Source organism: Bombina bombina, chromosome 7, assembly GCF_027579735.1.
Source record: "Bombina bombina isolate aBomBom1 chromosome 7, aBomBom1.pri, whole genome shotgun sequence".
NCBI classification, from domain to species: domain Eukaryota; kingdom Metazoa; phylum Chordata; class Amphibia; order Anura; family Bombinatoridae; genus Bombina; species Bombina bombina.
The window spans coordinates 462,154,502-462,174,549 of record NC_069505.1 but is presented as its reverse complement, the minus strand read 5'-3'; the positions used below and the strand labels follow the sequence as shown (position 1 = coordinate 462,174,549).

General features: G+C 37.3%; 1 protein-coding gene across 2 annotated transcripts in view; it reads right to left on the bottom strand.

The window, feature by feature from the left end:
* Positions 1-4,448: 4,448 nt before the first annotated feature.
* Positions 4,449-20,048, bottom strand: part of LOC128666730 (oocyte zinc finger protein XlCOF6.1-like) — a 108,663-nt gene continuing 93,063 nt past the window's right edge. For both annotated transcript variants that reach the window (XM_053721480.1, XM_053721481.1), the window contains exons 5-7: positions 10,352-10,456; positions 10,063-10,176; positions 4,449-6,507 (exon numbers count right to left, since the gene is read on the bottom strand). In XM_053721480.1, the coding sequence (XP_053577455.1) occupies positions 5,579-6,507; positions 10,063-10,176; positions 10,352-10,456 (1,148 nt within the window). In that variant the 3' untranslated portion in view covers positions 4,449-5,578. The remainder of the gene's footprint in view (positions 6,508-10,062; positions 10,177-10,351; positions 10,457-20,048) is intronic.

Below are 20,048 nucleotides of genomic sequence, written 5' to 3'. Positions count from 1 at the left end.
TGGGCTACATTTTTAAGTGAAACAACATTATCTTTAAAATGCATAGATACGTTAGCACACTTTAAACACAAATGTAAAGGGGGTTCCACCATGGCTACTAAACACATAGAGCAACGTCTCTCTGAAGGCTCAGACATGTTAAACAGACTTAGACAGCAGAAAAAGACTGAAAAATACAATTTGAGAAAAAACGGTACTGTGCCTTTAAATAATAAAAGCGCACACTTTTTTACTAAATGTTCAAAAATGATCCAATCTTTCTGAAAATTTCACCACACGATCTTAATGCTTGGTAATGATTGCACAGCAAGTATCAAGTCAATTAACCCCTTAATGCCCGAACCGGAGCAACCTAAAGCTGACAACCGGTTAGCAAACTACAGCACCATGCCACAGCAATCTGCTGTGGCCCTACCTTGCACCTGGGGATTAGTTGATGAAAAGTAAGCCTCTATGAAGTCCTCAATAAGTTTTAGGACCCTCCACGTGAAGCTGCATGAAGCTGTCTGCAAAGTGAAGAGCGCAACTGAGGCGCGAAAATTAGGCCCCCTCCCTCTCCACTCCGGAGTTGTGGGGCCTTCAAAACCCTGAATAGGTGTCCAAATTACTGCCATGTGGAATAAAAACCCCAAATAACACTCCAAAAGTGATAAAAAAACATGTATAGTGATTATATTTTACTAAAAAATAATCGATTGCCCTTTAACAGTGTCCACCAGTCATTTAGCCATTTTAAATAAGCCTTCCTTCTATACTGAGTCTCAGAATATGGCTTACCTTCCCCACATGGGGATTCTTGTCAGTCTTCTAGCATTACTAAGTCTTGACTAGAAAAAGATGACTGAACATACCTTGTAGCAGTTAAGCCTGCAAACTGTTCCCCCTAACTGAAGTTTTCTTGGTACTCCTCAGTCCTGTGTGGGAACAGCAGTGGATTTTAGTTACAACATGCTAAAATCATTTTCCTCTCAGCAGAATTCTTCATCACTTTCTGCTAGAGAGTTAATAGTACAAACCGGCACTATTTCAAAATAACAAACTTTTGATTGAAGATAGAAAAAACTACAAATCTAACACCACATTCACTTTACCCTCCCGTGGAGATGCTACTTGTTAGAGCGGCAAAGAGAATGACTGGGGGGGGCAGAGCCTGAGGGGGAGCTGTATGGACAGCTTTGCTGTGTGCTCTCTTTGCCACTTCCTGTAGGGAATGAGAATATCCCACAAGTAAGGATGAATCCGTGGACTGGATACACCTTGTAAGAGAAAAGCTATTTATTTGAAGGAATTAAATCACTTTGTTTAATTAATAAATGTATTGTGTTTTAGGAACCAATAATAAAAAAAAAAAAAAAACAGCATAGATCTCTACCTATCATTTGTGAAAAAAGTTGTATACACGGACTAATTGTAGTGTTTGTGCACTTATGTTTTTACAACACTAGCCACACTTTTCTTTCCAACTAATTGCCGAATTGGCCCCATCCCTTACTAGAGGAGCGGTCGCTGATATTTTACAGCAACCGCAATGATCTGCTGTACAGACCCTTCTGTCAATACCGGCTATTTTGTTTACATATAGTTGTGACGTAAGGGATCCTCCTCCTCCCTACTCGTTATGCTGCCATAACCTAATCAAGTGTCTGTCAGCATCTGCCCATGGTTGCGTGGATACTAGAGAAGGAATGAGTAGGCTAGTATTAATATCAGCCTAATATGAGAGACACAGTGTAACGATCAGGGGCAGCAATTATTGCATTTGTGGCTATATCTCTGGGCTACCCTACCTTGCTGCATGTTAGCCGTGGCTATTTTAGCCCCACCCCCCACTAGGGGAGTGATCGTTGTTATCAATTGCAACCGCAATAATATGCGGTTGTTATAAGGTCCCTGCAGTCACTGCTGGCTGTGTTGTGTGCATAAACGTAACGTGTGGAGTACACCTTACCCTTGCCAGGGGAACATCCACTAACATTTGTTCCAACCGCAATAATATGCGGTTGTTGTAAGGTACTTTTAGTCACCGCTGGCTATGTGACGTAGAAAGTACTCCCGCTGTCTGCTTGGTGTGTGTATGTATCCTGTCAGTATCTGACAGCGTCTACCTAAAATCTCATTAGGGGATGCACTCTATCCTCCGTGTTTTATTTTTAATTCTCTTTCTGGTGCTCCTGACAACCTTTTTTCTCTGTATGTGTGTGTGTGTGTGTGCGCGTGTATACATGTGTGTGTATGTATGTGTGTATGGGTGTGTGTGTATCTATGTATATGTGTGCGTGTATACATGTATGGGTGTGTATATGTCTGTGTATGTATGTGTGTGTGTACCTGTATACGTGTGTGTGTGTATGGGTGTGTGTGTGTGTATGTATGTATATGTGTGCGTGTATACATGTATGGGTGTGTATATGTCTGTGTATGTATGGGTGTGTGAGTGTGTATATATGTATGTGTGTGTGTTTACATGTGTGTGTATGTATATGTGTGTGTATACATGTGTGTGTATGTATGTATATGTGTGTGTGTATACATGTATGGGTGTGTATATGTCTGTGTATGTATGGGTGTGTGAGTGTGTATATATGTATGTGTGTATGTATGTGTGTGTGTATGTATGTATATGTGTGCTTGTATACATGTATGGGTGTGTATATGTCTGTGTATGTATGGGTGTGTGAGTGTGTATATATGTATGTGTGTGTGTGTGTATATGTGTGCGTGTATACATGTATGGGTGTGTATATGTATGTGTATGTATGTGTGTGCGCGTGTATACATGTGTGTGTATGTATGTGTGTATGGGTGTGTGTGTATGTATGTATATGTGTGCGTGTTTACATGTATGGGTGTGTGAGTGTATATATGTATGTGTGTGTGTATGTATGTATATGTGTGCATGTATACATGTATGGGTGTGTATATTACTGTGTATGTATGGGTGTGTATATTACTGTGTATGTATGGGTGTGTGAATGTGTATATATGTATGTATGTGTGTGTATACATGAGTGTGTATGTATATGTGTGCGTGTATACATGTGTGTGTGTATATGTCTGTATGTATGTGTGTGTGTGTGTGTGTGTGCGTGTATACATGTGTGTATGTATGTGTGTGTGTGTATGTATGTATATGTGTGCATGTATACATGTATGGGTGTGTATATGTCTATGTATGTATGGGTGTGTGAGTGTGTATATATGTATGTGTGTATGTATGTATGTGTGTATGTATGTATGTATATGTGTGCGTGTATACATGTATGGGTGTGTGTGTGTATATATGTGTGTGCGTGTATACATGTGTGTATGTATATGTCTGTGTATGTATGTGTGTGCGCGTGTATACATGTGTGTATATGCATGTATGTATGTGTCTATGGGTGTGTGTGTATGTATGTATATGTGTGCGTGTATACATGTATCAGTGTGTATATGTCTGTGTATGTATGGGTGTGTGAGTGTATATATATATATGTGTGTATGTCCTTTAGGAAGCAAATAGTATACATCAGCAGTATAAGCATGGAACAGCAGCCCCTACAAAATAAGAATATAGACCCCAGCAGTACAGTAGAGCAGGTTCCCAGGCAGACTGACACTGTGGAAACGTACAGCAGACATCAGCGAGGCTGTACATGAACCTCATAAGGGCAACAAACACAGCAACACCAGCTCCTCAGAGATACTGCAAAAAAAAATCTCATCGCAGAAAATGAAAAAAAGTTCTGCCTCTGGGCATACAACCATCATTCAGCTCCCTTAAAGGGACGGTCTAGTCAATATGAAATCTTCACGATTCAGATAGGACATATTTTTTTCAACAACTTTCCAATTTACTTTTATCATAAAATTTGCTTGGTTCTCTTGGTATTCTTTGTTGAAAGATAAAATTAGGTAGCTCATATGCTAATTTCTAAGCCACTGAAGACAGCTAGACAATGCTAGTTCATATGTGTCATATGGATAACATTGTGCTCACGCCTGTGGAGATACATATGAGAGGGCACTGATTGGCTGAAATACAAGTCTGTCAAAAGAACTGAAATAAGGGGGCAGTCTGCAGAGGCTTAGATATAAGGTAATCACAGAGGTAAAACCTGTATTAATATAACAGTGTTGGCTGTGCAAAACTGGGGAATGGGTAATAAAGGGATTATCTATCTTTTTATACAATAACAATTATGTGCCTTTAAGTTCTCCTATCCACTTCCTGGTCTCCAGGTTGATGACGTTGCCACACCTATGCATGGTGACGTCATCAGCATCACCGGATAGCAGAGGCAATGCAGAGACCTCAGTCACCTTGATCAGCTCTGAAACAGCCCCCACCCCCTCATGGACATGAAGTCATCATCCGCAGTAAAGGCATTGAAGGGTTAAATATCAGTCAACCTGTATTCATGTTGTCTTTTGTACTTTCAATACGGTTTCATAAAACAAATAGAACGTTTGAAATTTTAAAAAATAATTAGCAGAAATTTTAATTAAATACAATGATGTTAACAAATCATTAATGTGAACCTTTAATTAGCAGTGAGAGATAGTTCTATATAAGCACATACTCACCAACACAAGGACTACAATAAGAGTTACAGCACAGGCAAAAGGAATTTATAGAAATCAGGCTACTGACTCTATACTACACCACATACATGAACATCACAGTGTGTCTGGATGAGATAGGGGTCCAACCTGAAGGAACAAAGATGCCAGAATAAGGGAGAAACTGGGGCAAGGGGTGACATTTAATGGTCTATTCTTACTGATTACCATGGAAGGATGCTATATTATTGATAAGTATGTACCTAACCACTTATTACAGCAAATATAAATTATTCTCTTGAATTTATGTGATGTTCTTTATTTTAATAAAGTAAGCTAATCAATTTAGGTTGATCTTTTAGTCAGAAATATTTCTGATAATTCCTGTAAACCTGGTCTTATCTCTTGATAATAATGCTATAGACCCGGTAATAAAAGTATATACAGGTATACCCCGCTCATACAGCGGGTTAAGGACCGGAGCCCTGCTGTAAAGTGAAAACCTCCTTAAAGTGAAACAAGGCAGTTTTAGCTTTCTTGTCACTTGCCAGTGTGTTTAAAGACTTGAAAACATGTTTAAACTAACATATATTAGGGGTGCAATAGGGCTACATTTAGTTTAACACTAGCACAGCACAGTATTCAATTAGTATTCAATAAATACTGTACCTGTAAAATAGTGACAATTACTGTAGTACAATTTGCCAAACTATAGCACTAAGACACAGATTGCACTGTAATGCTGTAAACAGAGTGAACTGTGCATAACAAAATGGTGCCAGTCACTTTTCTCGCAATCTCACGATGATTACAGCACTGTTTCAAAATCCTTGGAGGTTGAACTTCAGCTCCACAAAGTGCTGTATTAGCGAAGCGCTGTAAAGTGAGGTATACCTGTATTTGCTTATGGGTTTGCATGATGCATTGGCATCACGTAAATTATATAATATGTTATTTGGTGGCACAGGTAAAATATCACCAGATGAATGTCTCTAATGAACAATCACATTTGATTTCTGGGTAAAATGTTTTGATATTAAGAACATGAAAAAAATTTTTGTCCTGTATGAATTTTCTGGTGACTAATAAGACTCGATTTCCAGGTAAAACATTTCCCGCATTCAAAACATGAAAATGATTTCTCTCCTGTATGAATTTTAGCATGACTAATAAGACTAGATTTCCACGTAAAGCATTTTCCACACTCAGAACAAGAAAATTCTTTCTCTCTTGTGTGAAGTTTCTGATGGATAACAAGATTAGATTTCTTGGTAAAACATTTCCCACATTCAGAACATGAAAATGGTTTCTCTCCTATATGAATCTTCTGGTGACTAATAAGATTGGATTTCTGGGTAAAACATTTCCCACATATAAAACATGAATATGCTTTCTCTCCTGTATGAATCTTTTGATGTTTAATAAAACCTGATTTTTGGGTAAAACATTTCCCACATATAATACACGAAAATGCTTTTTCTCCTGTATGAATTTTCTGATGTTTGATATAACTAGATATATGATTAAAACATTTTCCACATTCAGAACATATCAAAGCTTTCTCTTCTATATGAATTTTCTGATGTCGAACAAGACTTGTTTTCTGGATAAAACATTTCCCACATTCAGAGCATGAAAATGCTTTCTCTCCTGTATGAATTTTCTGATGTCGAACAAGACTCGTTTTCAGCGTAAAACATTTTCCACAGTCAGAACATGAAAATGCTTTCTCTCCTGTGTGGATTTTCTGGTGAGTAGTAAGATTTGATTTCCAGGAAAAACATTTTCCACATTCAGAACATGAAAAGGCTTTCTCTCCTGTATTAGTTTTCTGGGGCTCAATAAGACTAGATTCCGGAGATGATAACGTCTTATTTCCAATATTGTTTCTGTGATCTTGAAAGAGGGTGAAGGAACAATCTGCACTCTGCCCTTGATTAGGAATATCCCAGCTCGGTGGGTCTTCTGTTGGTGGGAAAGAAAAGAAGATATTTGTCATTTGTAAACTCTTTTCAGAAATTTTTAAATGTATAAAAACCATAAGAAATAATATTATAAAAATACATTTCTATATCTTATCCTATATCCTAGCTAATACTTAGTTGAGAACTCTCCTTCCTAGAGGGTGCTTGGACAGAAACATACCTCGCCCAATTTACCATATCAAACATGAGCCAGTTTGCCTTCTCAACACTAGTGTGTTCAGGGTACGTAATTCCCTGGTATTAGGTAGGATATACGCCGGCCAAGATATAGACATTTTTGTTCTATAATATAATTTCTAGTTACCTTGGCTTGCCAAGCTACCACTTGCCAAGTGAGATGATTACAAAAGCCTACACAAGATAGGATGCAGAAAAATAAAGGCAAGGACCCCAAAATAACTACTACAAAAATGTATTGCAGAAAAACAGAATTAACTTTGGCTGAAGATGATTGGACCACATATAGTTTGTAGTGAGAGCTGAATCTATGAAGATCCTATCACGCTGCAAGCTGTCGTTGGTGTTGAGTATGCTTTCAGTTAATCAAGAACTTGCAAATTCTGTAACTGATATGCTACATATATGCAGGAAAATGCAGGAAGAAATGGACAATCAATTTTAATTATATATGCATAGAAGGTATTAGCAATTAGAAACCGCATTGTAAGAGGTCTGTGCATACGATAAATGTTTATATATGCACAGTATATATCAGTAATTAAGTGCTGCATTACATAAGGTCTGCACACACAATAAATGTTTATATATGCACAGTATATATCAGTAATTAAGTGCTACATTATATAAGGTCTGTGCACACAATAAATGTTTATATATGCACAGTATATATCAGTAATTAAGTGCTGCATTACCTAAGGTCTGTGCACACAATAAATGTTTATATATGCACAATATATATCAGTAATTAAGTGCTGCATTACATAAGGTCTGCACACACAATAAATGTTTATATATGCACAGTATATATCAGTAATTAAGTGCTGCATTATATAAGGTCTGCACACACAATAAATGTTTATATATGCACAGTATAGATCAGTAATTAAGTGCTGCATTATATAAGGTCTGCACACACAATAAATGTTTATATATGCACAGTATATATCAGTAATTAAGTGCTGCATTACATAAGGTCTGCACACACAATAAATGTTTATATATGAACAGTATATATCAGTAATTAAGTGCTACATTATATAAGAAAAAAAGGGAGGGGGGAAGAGAAAAGGGGACAGTTTATCAGCACTCTTGAATGTCAATTGAAAATAAGCAGTGTTGGCATGGAGGGTCACCTGGACTGGCTGTCCATAAAACGTAACTTTTATTGAATAAAGTAAATAAATACAAAAAATGTGTGTGTATGTTGGTAAAACTTAGATTAAAAAGTGTAAAGGGGACAAAAATCCACAGAACTAAATGACTAGTCAAAAATTACCAGTACCACATAGTCTCAGTGCAAACTTAAGGTAGCTCAAGAACTGCTATAAGTTAATCTATAAAGGGGATTGACCCCACCAACAAATTACGCTAAATAAAGCAGTATAGAGCAAGTAGTAAGCACCAGACTGTGTGAGTACAATGCAGCTAAATAATAAGCTTAACAATTCAGCATTAGAGCAGCTATGTAAGTGGATAATGCCCCCTAGGTACGCCTGATGCGCATTTCGCCGTCTCCCGGCTTTCTCAAAGGCTCCCTTTTCTCTTCCCCCTCCCTTTTTTCTTGTATTATCAGACAGGCAGCACCCCCCCCCCCCTACATTGTATTTATGATAACAGTCAATGTGTGTAATTGCTAGATCTTTTTCTTAGATCACCTTTATAGCCGAGACATAGATATTGTTGCTTAATACTAGGGGTTATCATATTTGTGAATTTTTCCCACTCTCTCTACTCACTACATTATATAAGGTCTGTGCACACAATAAATGTTTATATATGCACAGTATATATCAGTAATTAAGTGCTGCATTACCTAAGGTCTGTGCACAAAATAAATGTTTATATATGCACAGTATATATCAGTAATTAAGTGCCGCATTACATAAGGTCTGTACACACAATAATGTTTATATATGCACAGTATATATCAGTAATTAAGTGCTGCATTATATAAGGTCTGCACACACAATAAATGTTTATATATGCACAGTATATATCAGTAATTAAGTGCTACATTATATAAGGTCTGTGCACTCAATAAATGTTTATATATGCACAGTATATATCAGTAATTAAGTGCTGCATTACCTAAGGTCTGTGCACAAAATAAATGTTTATATATGCACAGTATATATCAGTAATTAAGTGCCGCATTACATAAGGTCTGTGCACAATAAATGTTTATATATGCACAGTATATATCAGTAATTAAGTGCTGCATTACCTAAGGTCTGTGCACAAAATAAATGTTTATATATGCACAGTATATATCAGTAATTAAGTGCTGCATTACCTAAGGTCTGTGCACAAAATAAATGTTTATATATGCACAGTATATATCAGTAATTAAGTGCCGCATTACATAAGGTCTGTACACACAAAAATGTTTATATATGCACAGTATATATCAGTAATTAAGTGCCTCATTACATAAAGTCTATACACACAATAAATGTTTATATATGTACTGTACAGTAAATATCACATTACAAAAGGTCTGTGCACATGATAAATGTTTATATTTGTAAAGTATATATCACATTACAAAAGGTCTGTGCACACAATGTTTATATATGTAAAGTATATATCACATTACAAAAGGTCTGCACACGATAAATGTTTATATATGTACAGTATATATCACATTACAAAAGGTCTGCGCACACGATAAATGTTTATATATGTTCAGTATATATCACATTACAAAAGGTCTGCACACATAAATATTTATATATGTACAGTATATATCACATTACAAAAGGTCTGCACACATAATAAATGTTTATATATGTACAGTATATATCACATTACAAAAGGTCTGCGCACATAATAAATGTTTATATACGTACAGTATATATCACATTACAAAAGGTCTGCGCGCATAATAAATGTTTATATATGTACAGTATATATATCACATTACAAAAGGTCTGCATACACAATAAATGTTTATATATGTACAGTATATATCACATTACAAAAGGTCTGCACACACAATAAATGTTTATATATGTACAGTATATATCACATTACAAAAGGTCTGCACACGCAATAAATGTTTATATATGTACAGTATATATCACATTACAAAAGGTCTGCGCACATAATAAATGTTTATATATGTACAGTATATATCACATTACAAAAGGTCTGCACACACAATAAATGTTTATATATGTACAGTATATATCACATTACAAAAGGTCTGCACACATAATAAGTGTTTATATATGTACAGTATATATCACATTACAAAAGGTCTGCACACACAATAAATGTTTATATATACACAATATATATATTTGCAGAGGATGAGGATTACAGCATCACAAAACATAATTACACATTAAATCACCTTTAGTCACATTTATTGGAACTTCATCCTCCTCGGTCTTCACCTGATCACACACATATGGTTCTCTTCTGTGCTTAACTGCTGAGCCATCTGAAGGTGTCACATCCTTACGGCCTGTACAGTGACAATAAATGTGCATAGTGCATGCGAGATGTGTCAATCTCTCTCTTAATATAGAAAGGAAACAATGCAGCTGACCACACATGTCCACTGTGTAACTCATACAATGCATTTGTGCACACTCACTTGTAACCTACGTACCTTACACACAATATACGTGCACACTTACCTGGGCTGATACTGTTATTGGTTTCCTCATCCGGGGCTCCCAGCTGACGCCTCACACACAGATCTTCTGTTATCTCAACTTTTACTATATCAGCTTTATCTTCATCTGTACAAATAAAGCAGAGTCAGTGTTTATATAACATGATCTAGTGTTTATATCACATGATCTAGTGTTTATATCACATGATCTAGCATTTCTATCACATGGTCTAGTGTTTATATCACATGATCTAGCGTTTATATCACATGATCTAGTGTTTATCTCACATGATGAAGTGTTTATTACACATGCTCCTTTGTTTATATAACATTATCTAGTTTTTAAATCACATGATCTAGTGTTTATATCACACAATCTAGTCTTTATATGGCATGATCTAGTCTTTGTATCACATGATCTATTGTTTATATCACATGACCAAGTGTTTATATCACATGATCTAGTCTTTATATCACATCATCCATTGTCTATATTACATGATCTAGTGTTTACATCACATGATCTAGTCTTTATATCACATGATCTAGTATTTATATCACATGTTCTAGTGTTTATATCACATGATCTTATCTTTATATCACATGATCTAGTGTTTATATCAAATGATTTAATGTTTATCTCACATGATGAAGTGTTTATTACACATGATCTTTTGTTTATATCACATGATCTAGTGTTTATATCACACAATATAGTCTTTATATGGCATGATCTAGTCTTTATATCACATGATCTATTGTTTATATCACATCATCCATTGTCTATATCACATGATCTAGTATTTATATCACATGTTCTAGTGTTTATATCACATGATCTTGTCTTTATATCACATGATCTAGTCTTTATATCACAGAATCTAGTGTTTATATCACAGGATCTAGTGTTTATATCACATGATTTAATGTTTATATCACAGGATCTAGTGTTTATTACACATGATCTTTTGTTTATATCACATGATCTAGTGTCTATATCACATGATCTACTAGATCATGTGATAGAAACAAAGGATCATGTGATATAAACACTACATCATGTGAGATAAACACTAGACCATGTGATATAATTATTAGATCATGTGATATAAACACTAGATCCTGTGATATAAACACTAGATCATGGGATATAAACACTATGTCATGTGATATAAACACTAGATAATGTGATATAGACTCTAGTTCATGTTATATAAAGACTAGACCACGTGATATAAACACTAGATCATGTGATATAAACACTAGATCATGGGATATAAACACTAGATTATGTGATATTAACCACTCTAGTATTTATATAACATGATCTAGTGTCTATATCACATGATCTAGTCTTTATATCATATGATCTAGTGTTTATATCAAATGATCTAGTGTTTATATAACAGGATCTAGTGTTTATATCAAGTTTTTATATAATATGATCTAATGTTTATATCATATGATCTAATGTTTATATCACATGGTCGTGTTTATATCACATGATCTAGTCTTTATATCACATGATCTAGTCTTTATATCACATGATCTAGTATTTATATCACATTATCTAGTCTTTATATCACATTATCTAGTCTTTATATCACATGATCTAGTCTTTATTTCACACGATCCAGTGTCTATATCACAACATCTAGTGCTTATATCACATGATCTAGTGTCTATATAACATGATTTAGTTTTTAAATCACATGATCTAGTGTTTATATCACACAATCTAGTCTTTATATGGCATGATCTAGTTTTTATATCACATGATCTATTGTTTATATCACATGACTAACGCCTAGATTTAGAGTTCTGCGTTAGCCGTCAAAACCAGCGTTAGGGGCTCCTAACGCTGGTTTTGGCCGCCCGCTGGTATTTAGAGTCAGTCAGGAAAGGGTCTAACGCTCACTTTCCAGCCGCAACTTTTCCATACCGCAGATCCCCCTACGCCATTTGCGTATCCTATCTTTTCAATGGGATCTTTCTAACGCTGGAATTTAGAGTCTTGGCTGAAGTGAGCGTTAGAACTCTAACGACAAGACTCCAGCCGCAGAGAAAAGCCAGGAGTTAAGAGCTTTCTGGGCTAACGCCGGTTTATAAAGCTCTTAACTACTGTGCTCTAAAGCAGTGGTTCTCAACCAAAGTGAATTCAAGGCCCGGTAAATTTTAGCTGGACATGTCCAGGGCCCGGTAGTTTTATTTTTATATATATATATATATATATATATATATATATATATATATATATATATATATAGTAAGCAGCAGGGATTTGCCCTATCAGTAACTAAGCAGTTCAATGTGGGTTTAGTGGGGGCCCTGGAGTGTGGGGGTCCTGCCGAGGGTCTGTCGCTGTGAGGGACATGGAGTATGAGGTCTGGCCCTGAAGGTTGGGGGCCCTTTCTTTGGCCCTTAATGTTGGGGGTCCTGGCTCTGTAGGTTGATGGGCCTGTTGGGGTTAGGGCAGGGAGGCTAACATGTTCATTTGCATAAATTTGAATACATTTGGGTCAGTGTGAGACAGTTTTCCTGTGGCCTTGATTGGTCTCAGTCTGCCCCTTGTGTGCAGTGGGGGCATGATAGGTCAGGGCCCACCAGCAGGGCTATCACGGCCCGGTACTGGGCCACGGCCCGGCTGTTGAGAAACCAGGCTCTAAAGTACACTAACACCCATAAACTACCTATGTACCCCTAAACAGAGGTCCCCCCACATTGCCGCCACTATAATAAACATTTTTAACCCCTAATCTGCCGACCGCACACCGCCGCAACCTACATTATCCCTATGTACCCCTAATCTGCTGCCCCTAACATCGCCGACCCCTACATAATATTTATTAACCCCTAATCTGCCCCCCCAACGTTGCCGCCACCTACCTACAATTATTAACCCCTAATCTGCCGACTGGACCTCACCGCTACTCTAATAAATTTATTAACCCCTAAAGCTAAGTCTAACCCTAACACTAACACCCCCTAAGTTAATTATAATTGTATTCTAACGAAATAAAATAACTCTTATTAAATAAATTATTCCTATTTAAAGCTAAATACTTACCTGTAAAATAAACCCTAATATAGCTACAATATAAATTAAAATTATATTGTAGCTATTTTAGGATTAATATTTATTTTACAGGTAACTTTGTATTTATTTTAACCAGGTACAATAGCTATTAAATAGTTAATAACTATTTAATAGCTACCTAGTTAAAATAATTACAAAATTACCTGTAAAATAAATCCTAACCTAAGTTACAATTAAACCTAACACTACACTATCAATAAATTAATTAAATAAAATACCTACAATTAAACCTAACACTACACTATCAATAAATTAATTACATACAAATACCTACAAATAAATACAATTAAATAAACTAACTAAAGTACAAAAAATAAAAAAAGAACTAAGTTACAAAAAATAAAAAAATTATTTACAAACATTAGAAAAATATTAAAATTTTAAGCTAATTACACCTACTCTAAGCCCCCTAATAAAATAACAAAGCCCCCCAAAATAAAAAAATGCCCTACCCTATTCTAAAATAAAAATAGAAAAGCTCTTTTACCTTACCAGCCCTTAAAAGGGCCTTTTTGCGGGGCATGCCCCAAAGAATTCTGCTCTTTTGCCTGTAAAAAAAACATACAATACCCCCCCAACATTACAACCCACCACCCACATACCCCTAATCTAACCCAAACCCCCCTTAAATAAACCTAACACTAAGCCCCTGAAGATCTTCCTACCTTGTCTTCACCACGCCGGGTATCACCGATCCGTCCAGAGGAGGCTCCGAAGTCTTCATCCAAGCCCAAGCGGGGGCTGAAGAGATCCATCATCGGGCTGAAGAGGTCCATCATCGGGTTGAAGAGGTCCATCATCGGGCTGAAGAGATCCATCATCGGGCTGAAGAGGTCCATCATCCGGCTGAAGTCTTGATCCAAGCGGGGGCTGAAGAGGTCCATCATCGGGCTGAAGTCGTCTATCAAGCGGCATCTTCAATCTTCTTTCTTCCGGATCCATCTTCATACCGCCGACGCGGAACATCCATCCTGGCCGACGACTTCCCGACGAATGACGGTTCCTTTAAATGACGTCATCCAAGATGGCGTCCCTCAAATTCCAATTGGCTGATAGGATTCTATCAGCCAATCGGAATTAAGGTAGGAAAATTCTGATTGGCTGACTGAATCAGCCAATCAGATTCAAGTTCAATCCGATTGGCTGATCCAATCAGCCAATCAGATTGAGCTTGCATTCTATTGGCTGTTCCGATCAGCCAATAGAATGCGAGCTCAATCTGATTGGCTGATTCAATCAGCCAATCAGATTTTTCCTACCTTAATTCCGATTGGCTGATAGAATCCTATCAGCCAATCGGAATTCGAGGGACGCCATCTTGGATGACGTCATTTAAAGGAACCGTCATTCGTCGGGAAGTCGTCGGCCAGGATGGATGTTCCGCGTTGGCGGGATGAAGATGGATCTGGAAGAAAGACGATTGAATATGCCGCTTGATAGAAGACTTCAGCCGGATGATGGACCTCTTCAGCCCCCGCTTGGATCAAGACTTCAGCCGGATGATGGACCTCTTCAGCCCGATGATGGATCTCTTCAGCCCGATGATGGACCTCATCAGCCAGATGATGGATCTCTTCAGCTCCCGCTTGGGTTTCGATGAAGACTTTGGAGCCTCCTCTGGACGGATCGGTGATACCCGGCGTGGTGAAGACAAGGTAGGAAGATCTTCAGGGGCTTAGTGTTAGGTATATTTAAGGGGGGTTTGGGTTAGATTAGGAGTATGTGGGTGGTGGGTTGTAATGTTGGGGGGTGGTATTGTATGTTTTTTTTACAGGCAAAAGAGCAGAATTCTTTGGGGCATGCCCCGCAAAAGGCCCTTTTAAAGGCTGGTAAGGTAAAAGAGCTTTTCAATTTTTATTTTAGAATAGGGTAGGGCATTTTTTTATTTTGGGGGGGGCTTTGTTATTTTATTAGGGGGCTTAGAGTAGGTGTAATTAGCTTAAATTGTTGTAATATTTTTCTAATGTTTGTAAATTATTTTTTTATTTTTTGTAACTTAGTTCTTTTTTTATTTTTTGTACTTTAGTTAGTTTATTTAATTGTATTTATTTGTAGGTATTTGTATGTAATTAATTTATTGATAGTGTAGTGTTAGGTTTAATTGTAACTTAGGTTAAGATTTATTTTACAGGTATTTTGTAATTATTTTAACTAGGTAGCTATTAAATAGTAAATAACTATTTAATAGCTATTGTACCTGGTTAAAATAAATACAAAGTTACCTGTAAAATAAATATTAATCCTAAAATAGCTACAATATAATTATAATTTATATTGTAGCTATATTAGGGTTTATTTTACAGGTAAGTATTTATCTTTAAATAGGAATAATTTATTTAATAAGTTATTTTATTTTGTTAGAATAAAATTATATTTAACTTAGGGGGGTGTTAGTGTTAAATTAATAAATTTATTAGAGTAGCGGTGAGGTCCGGTCAGCAGATTAGGGGTTAATACTTGAAGTTAGGTGTCAGTGATGTTAGGGAGGGCAGATTAGGGGTTAATACTATTTATTACAGGGTTATTGAGGCGGGAGTGAGGCGGATTAGGGGTTAATACGTTTATTATAGTATCGGTGAGGTCCGGTCGGCAGATTAGGGGTTAATAATTGTAGGTAGGTGGCGGCGACGTTGGGGGCGGCAGATTAGGGGTTAATAAATATAATATAGGGGTCGGCGGCGTTAGGGGCAGCAGATTAGGGGTACATAGGGATAACGTAGGTTGCGGCGGTGTACGGAGCGGCAGATTAGGGGTTAATAATAATATGCAGGGGTCAGCGATAGCGGGGGCGGCAGATTAGGGGTTAATAAGTGTAAGGTTAGGGGTGTTTAGACTCGGGGTACATGTTAGGTGCAGACTTAGGAAGTGTTTCCCCATGGGAAATAATAGGGCTGCGTTAGGAGCCGAACGCTACTTTTTTGCAGGTGTTAGGTTTTTTTCCAGCTCAAACGGCCCCATTGTTTCCTATGGGGGAATCGTGCACGAGCACGTTTTTGAAGCTGGCCGCGTCCGTAAGCACCGCTGGTATTGAGAGTTGCAGTGGCGGTAAATTATGCTCTACGCTCCCTTTTTGGAGCCTAACGCAGCCCTTCTGTGAACTCTAAATACCAGCGGTATTTAAAAGGTGCAGGGGAAAAAAAGCACACGTAGCTAACGCACCCCTTTGGCCGCAGAACTCTAAAACTAGCGGCAAGTGTTTATATCACATCATCCATTGTCTGTCTATATTACATGATCTTGTCTTTATAGCACATGATCTAGTGTTTATATCACAGGATCTAGTGTTTATATCACATGATCTAATAATTATATCACATGGTCTAGTGTTTATCTCACATGATGTAGTGTTTATATCACATGATCCTTTGTTTATATCACATGATCTAGTGTCTATATCACATGATCTAGTCTTTATATCACATGATCAATTGTTTATGTCACTTGATCAAGTGTTTATATCACATAATCTAGTGTTTATATCACACAATCTAGTCTTTATATCACATGATCTAGTCTTTATATCACATGATCCATTGTCTATATTACATCATCTAGTGTTTATATCACATGATCTAGTGTTTATATCACATGTTCTAGTGTTTATATCACATGATCTTGTCTTTATATCACATAATCCAGTGTCTATATCACAAGATCTATTGTTTATATCACATGATCTAGTGTCTATATCACATGATCTAGTTTTTAAATCACATGATCTAGTGTTTATATCACACAATCTAGTCTTTATATGGCATGATCTAGTTTTTATATCACATGATCTTGTCTTTATATCACATCATCCATTGTCTATATTACATGATCTAGTGTTTACATCACATGATCTAGTCTTTATATCACATGATCTAGTATTTATATCACATGTTCTAGTGTTTATCACATGATCTTTTCTTTATATCACATGATCTAGTCTTTATATCACAGAATCTAGAGTTTTTGTTTTAAATCTTTTTATTAATTTTCAAAATTTACAAATAATAAGAATTCAATATCAGATAAATATCATGACATTGATAACAAAAATAACAATAATGACAACAAAAGGACTTCGTGGATAACACAACCCTTTCTATCGGGGTGCTAGATTGTCGTTCAAAAGTCTTGTGATTTGAGTGGAGTCCATAAGTACAGAAACAGTGAGAAGTTACCCATCTGATATACACATTTCTATTTATAAGGTAAAACAGGATACTCTCAATGCAGCCGGTATCCACGACTGTCCATAGGTAAATGTGAACAGGAGTGGTGGTAGGAGGGAAGAGGAAAGAATGGAGAAGGGAGGGAAGGGAGGTTTTGATTGGGGCCCAACAGAGAGTGCTTGAGGCTGTATCAAGTTAGCCTAAGTGGATACCTTCCTAGGAAGTGGATGGGGAGACCTAGGGTTCCTTCAGATCCGCCTGCTCCCATATGAATATGATATCCGAGATATCATCAGCCTTACCTTGAAAGCTGTAATGTATTTTCTCAAGTGAGAGGACATGGTTAACTTCACATATCCACATTTGTGGGGTGGGGACCTGTGTTTTCTTCCAGAACCTAGGAATCAGGCGTTTGGCGCAATTGAGCATGCATTGCAATAGTTTCTTTCGGTGTTGGCAATTAAAATTTGGTAGGTCGTTGAGCAGAACCAAAGTAGGGTTTAAGGTAATATTTGAGCCAAGGGTGTGATTGATATGTGTATTTATTGTGTGCCAGTAGTGTTTAAGTTGAGGGCAGTGCCAGAAAACATGGGTGAGGGATCCACTCTCCCCGCAGTGTCTCCAGCAGTGGGAAGAAGCCCCTGGAAAGATGTTATGAAGCCTGGCGGGGGATAGGTACCAGCGCATTAGAATTTTATAATTGAGTTCAGTTAATACTGGTGATATAGATGATTTTTTTGTCGATAGGAATATATTCAGAAGTTGCTTTTGAGTAAAAGTCACAGTAAGTTCCCTCTCCCATTTTGTCATGTACGAAGGCAGGAGTATAGGGGAAGCGTTCTGCAAAATTTTGTGAATCAGGGACACATGAGATTTCTGGAGGGAGGGGGTTGTGCATAATGCTTCGAATGTTGTTAGAGGGCTTGTTAGAATTGACTTATGGGGGGAGGTTAGTATGGCATGTCTGATCTGAAAATAGGAGAACCATTTGTGGAAAGGAGGGCCGAATTCAGAGTTCAGGTCTGTCTGTGATCGAAAGTGTCCGTTGTGAAAGAGTCGATATACCGGGGTGGGAGCATGTTGAGTCAAGAGGTGTGAACTGTTTATGAGGTCTGGAGTAATGAACGTGGTATTGCTGAGCAGAGGGGAGACGGCACGTAAGGTGTTTGGGGTAGTTTTTACGGTCTTATCCCAGACCCTGAGGGTAGATGTGATCTAATAGTTGGGTTGGCGTTGTATCGGTCTGTGTTTCTCTGGGATCCAGCAAATTTCGGCTAAATTGTGTTCTGGTAGAAGTGAAGCTTCTAGCTGGACCCATGTCTTGGCGGGGGAAGAGAGGTTCCAGGCCACTATTCGGGCCATATGAGCCGCTTTATAATAGGCTGTTAGGTTGGGGATCCCGAGGCCTCCTCTCTCTTTACTAAGGTATAGATTCTTTTTTGTAACTCTCGGTCGTTGATGTGCCCACACAAAGGATTCAATTAATTTCTGCTGTAAGTCTAGGTACTTAGGCGATAAGTCTAGGGGGAGGACCTGGAACAGGTATAGATATTTAGGAAATATGGTCATTGATATCGCGTTCACCCGGCCAAGCCAAGATAGGTGGTTCTGTCTGTGCCAGTTGTTGAGTAGTGTATGAATTTCTTTTGAGAGGACCTCATAATTGTGTTCGAAAAGAGCTGGGATGGAGGAGGAGATCATAATACCGAGATATTTTAACGAATTGTCTATCATAAAATTAGTGTGGTGTGAGAGGAAAGTAAGTTCCTCTGCAGAAAGATTTATTGGCAGAAGGACCGATTTGTCCATGTTAATTAAGAAATTTGACACTGCCTTAAAGGTCTCAAATTCCGTCAGGAGGTGGGTTACTGAGACAGTTGGAGTACGTAAAGTAAAGATAATATCGTCCGCGTAAAGCAGACATTTTTGGTGGATAGAGCCAAAATCTAATCCTATAATATTGATGTTATTCCTAATATGGGCAGCTAGGGACTCAACTGTGAGGGCAAACAGGAGAGGGGATAGGGGGCATCCCTGACGTGTGCCGTTGTGTATTTGGAAGCTATGAGATGTGATGTCATTCTCTCTTACTGTTGCTGTAGGATTGGTGTATAAAGCTTTGATTCTTTTAATAAAAACCTCGGAAAAGCCAAATTTCGACAGGGTCGACCCAAGAAAGTCCCAGTCGACCCTGTCAAAAGCCTTCTCGGCATCTGTAGAAAGCACAATCATTGAGGTATTATAGAATCTAGTGTTTATATCACAGGATCTAGTGTTTATATCACATGATTTAATGTTTATATCACATGGTCTAGTGTTTATCTCACATGATGAAGTGTTTATTACACATGATCCTTTGTTTATTATCACATGATCTAGTGTTTATATCACGCAATCTAGTCTTTATATGGCATGATCTAGTCTTTGTATCACATGATCTATTGTTTATATCACATGACCAA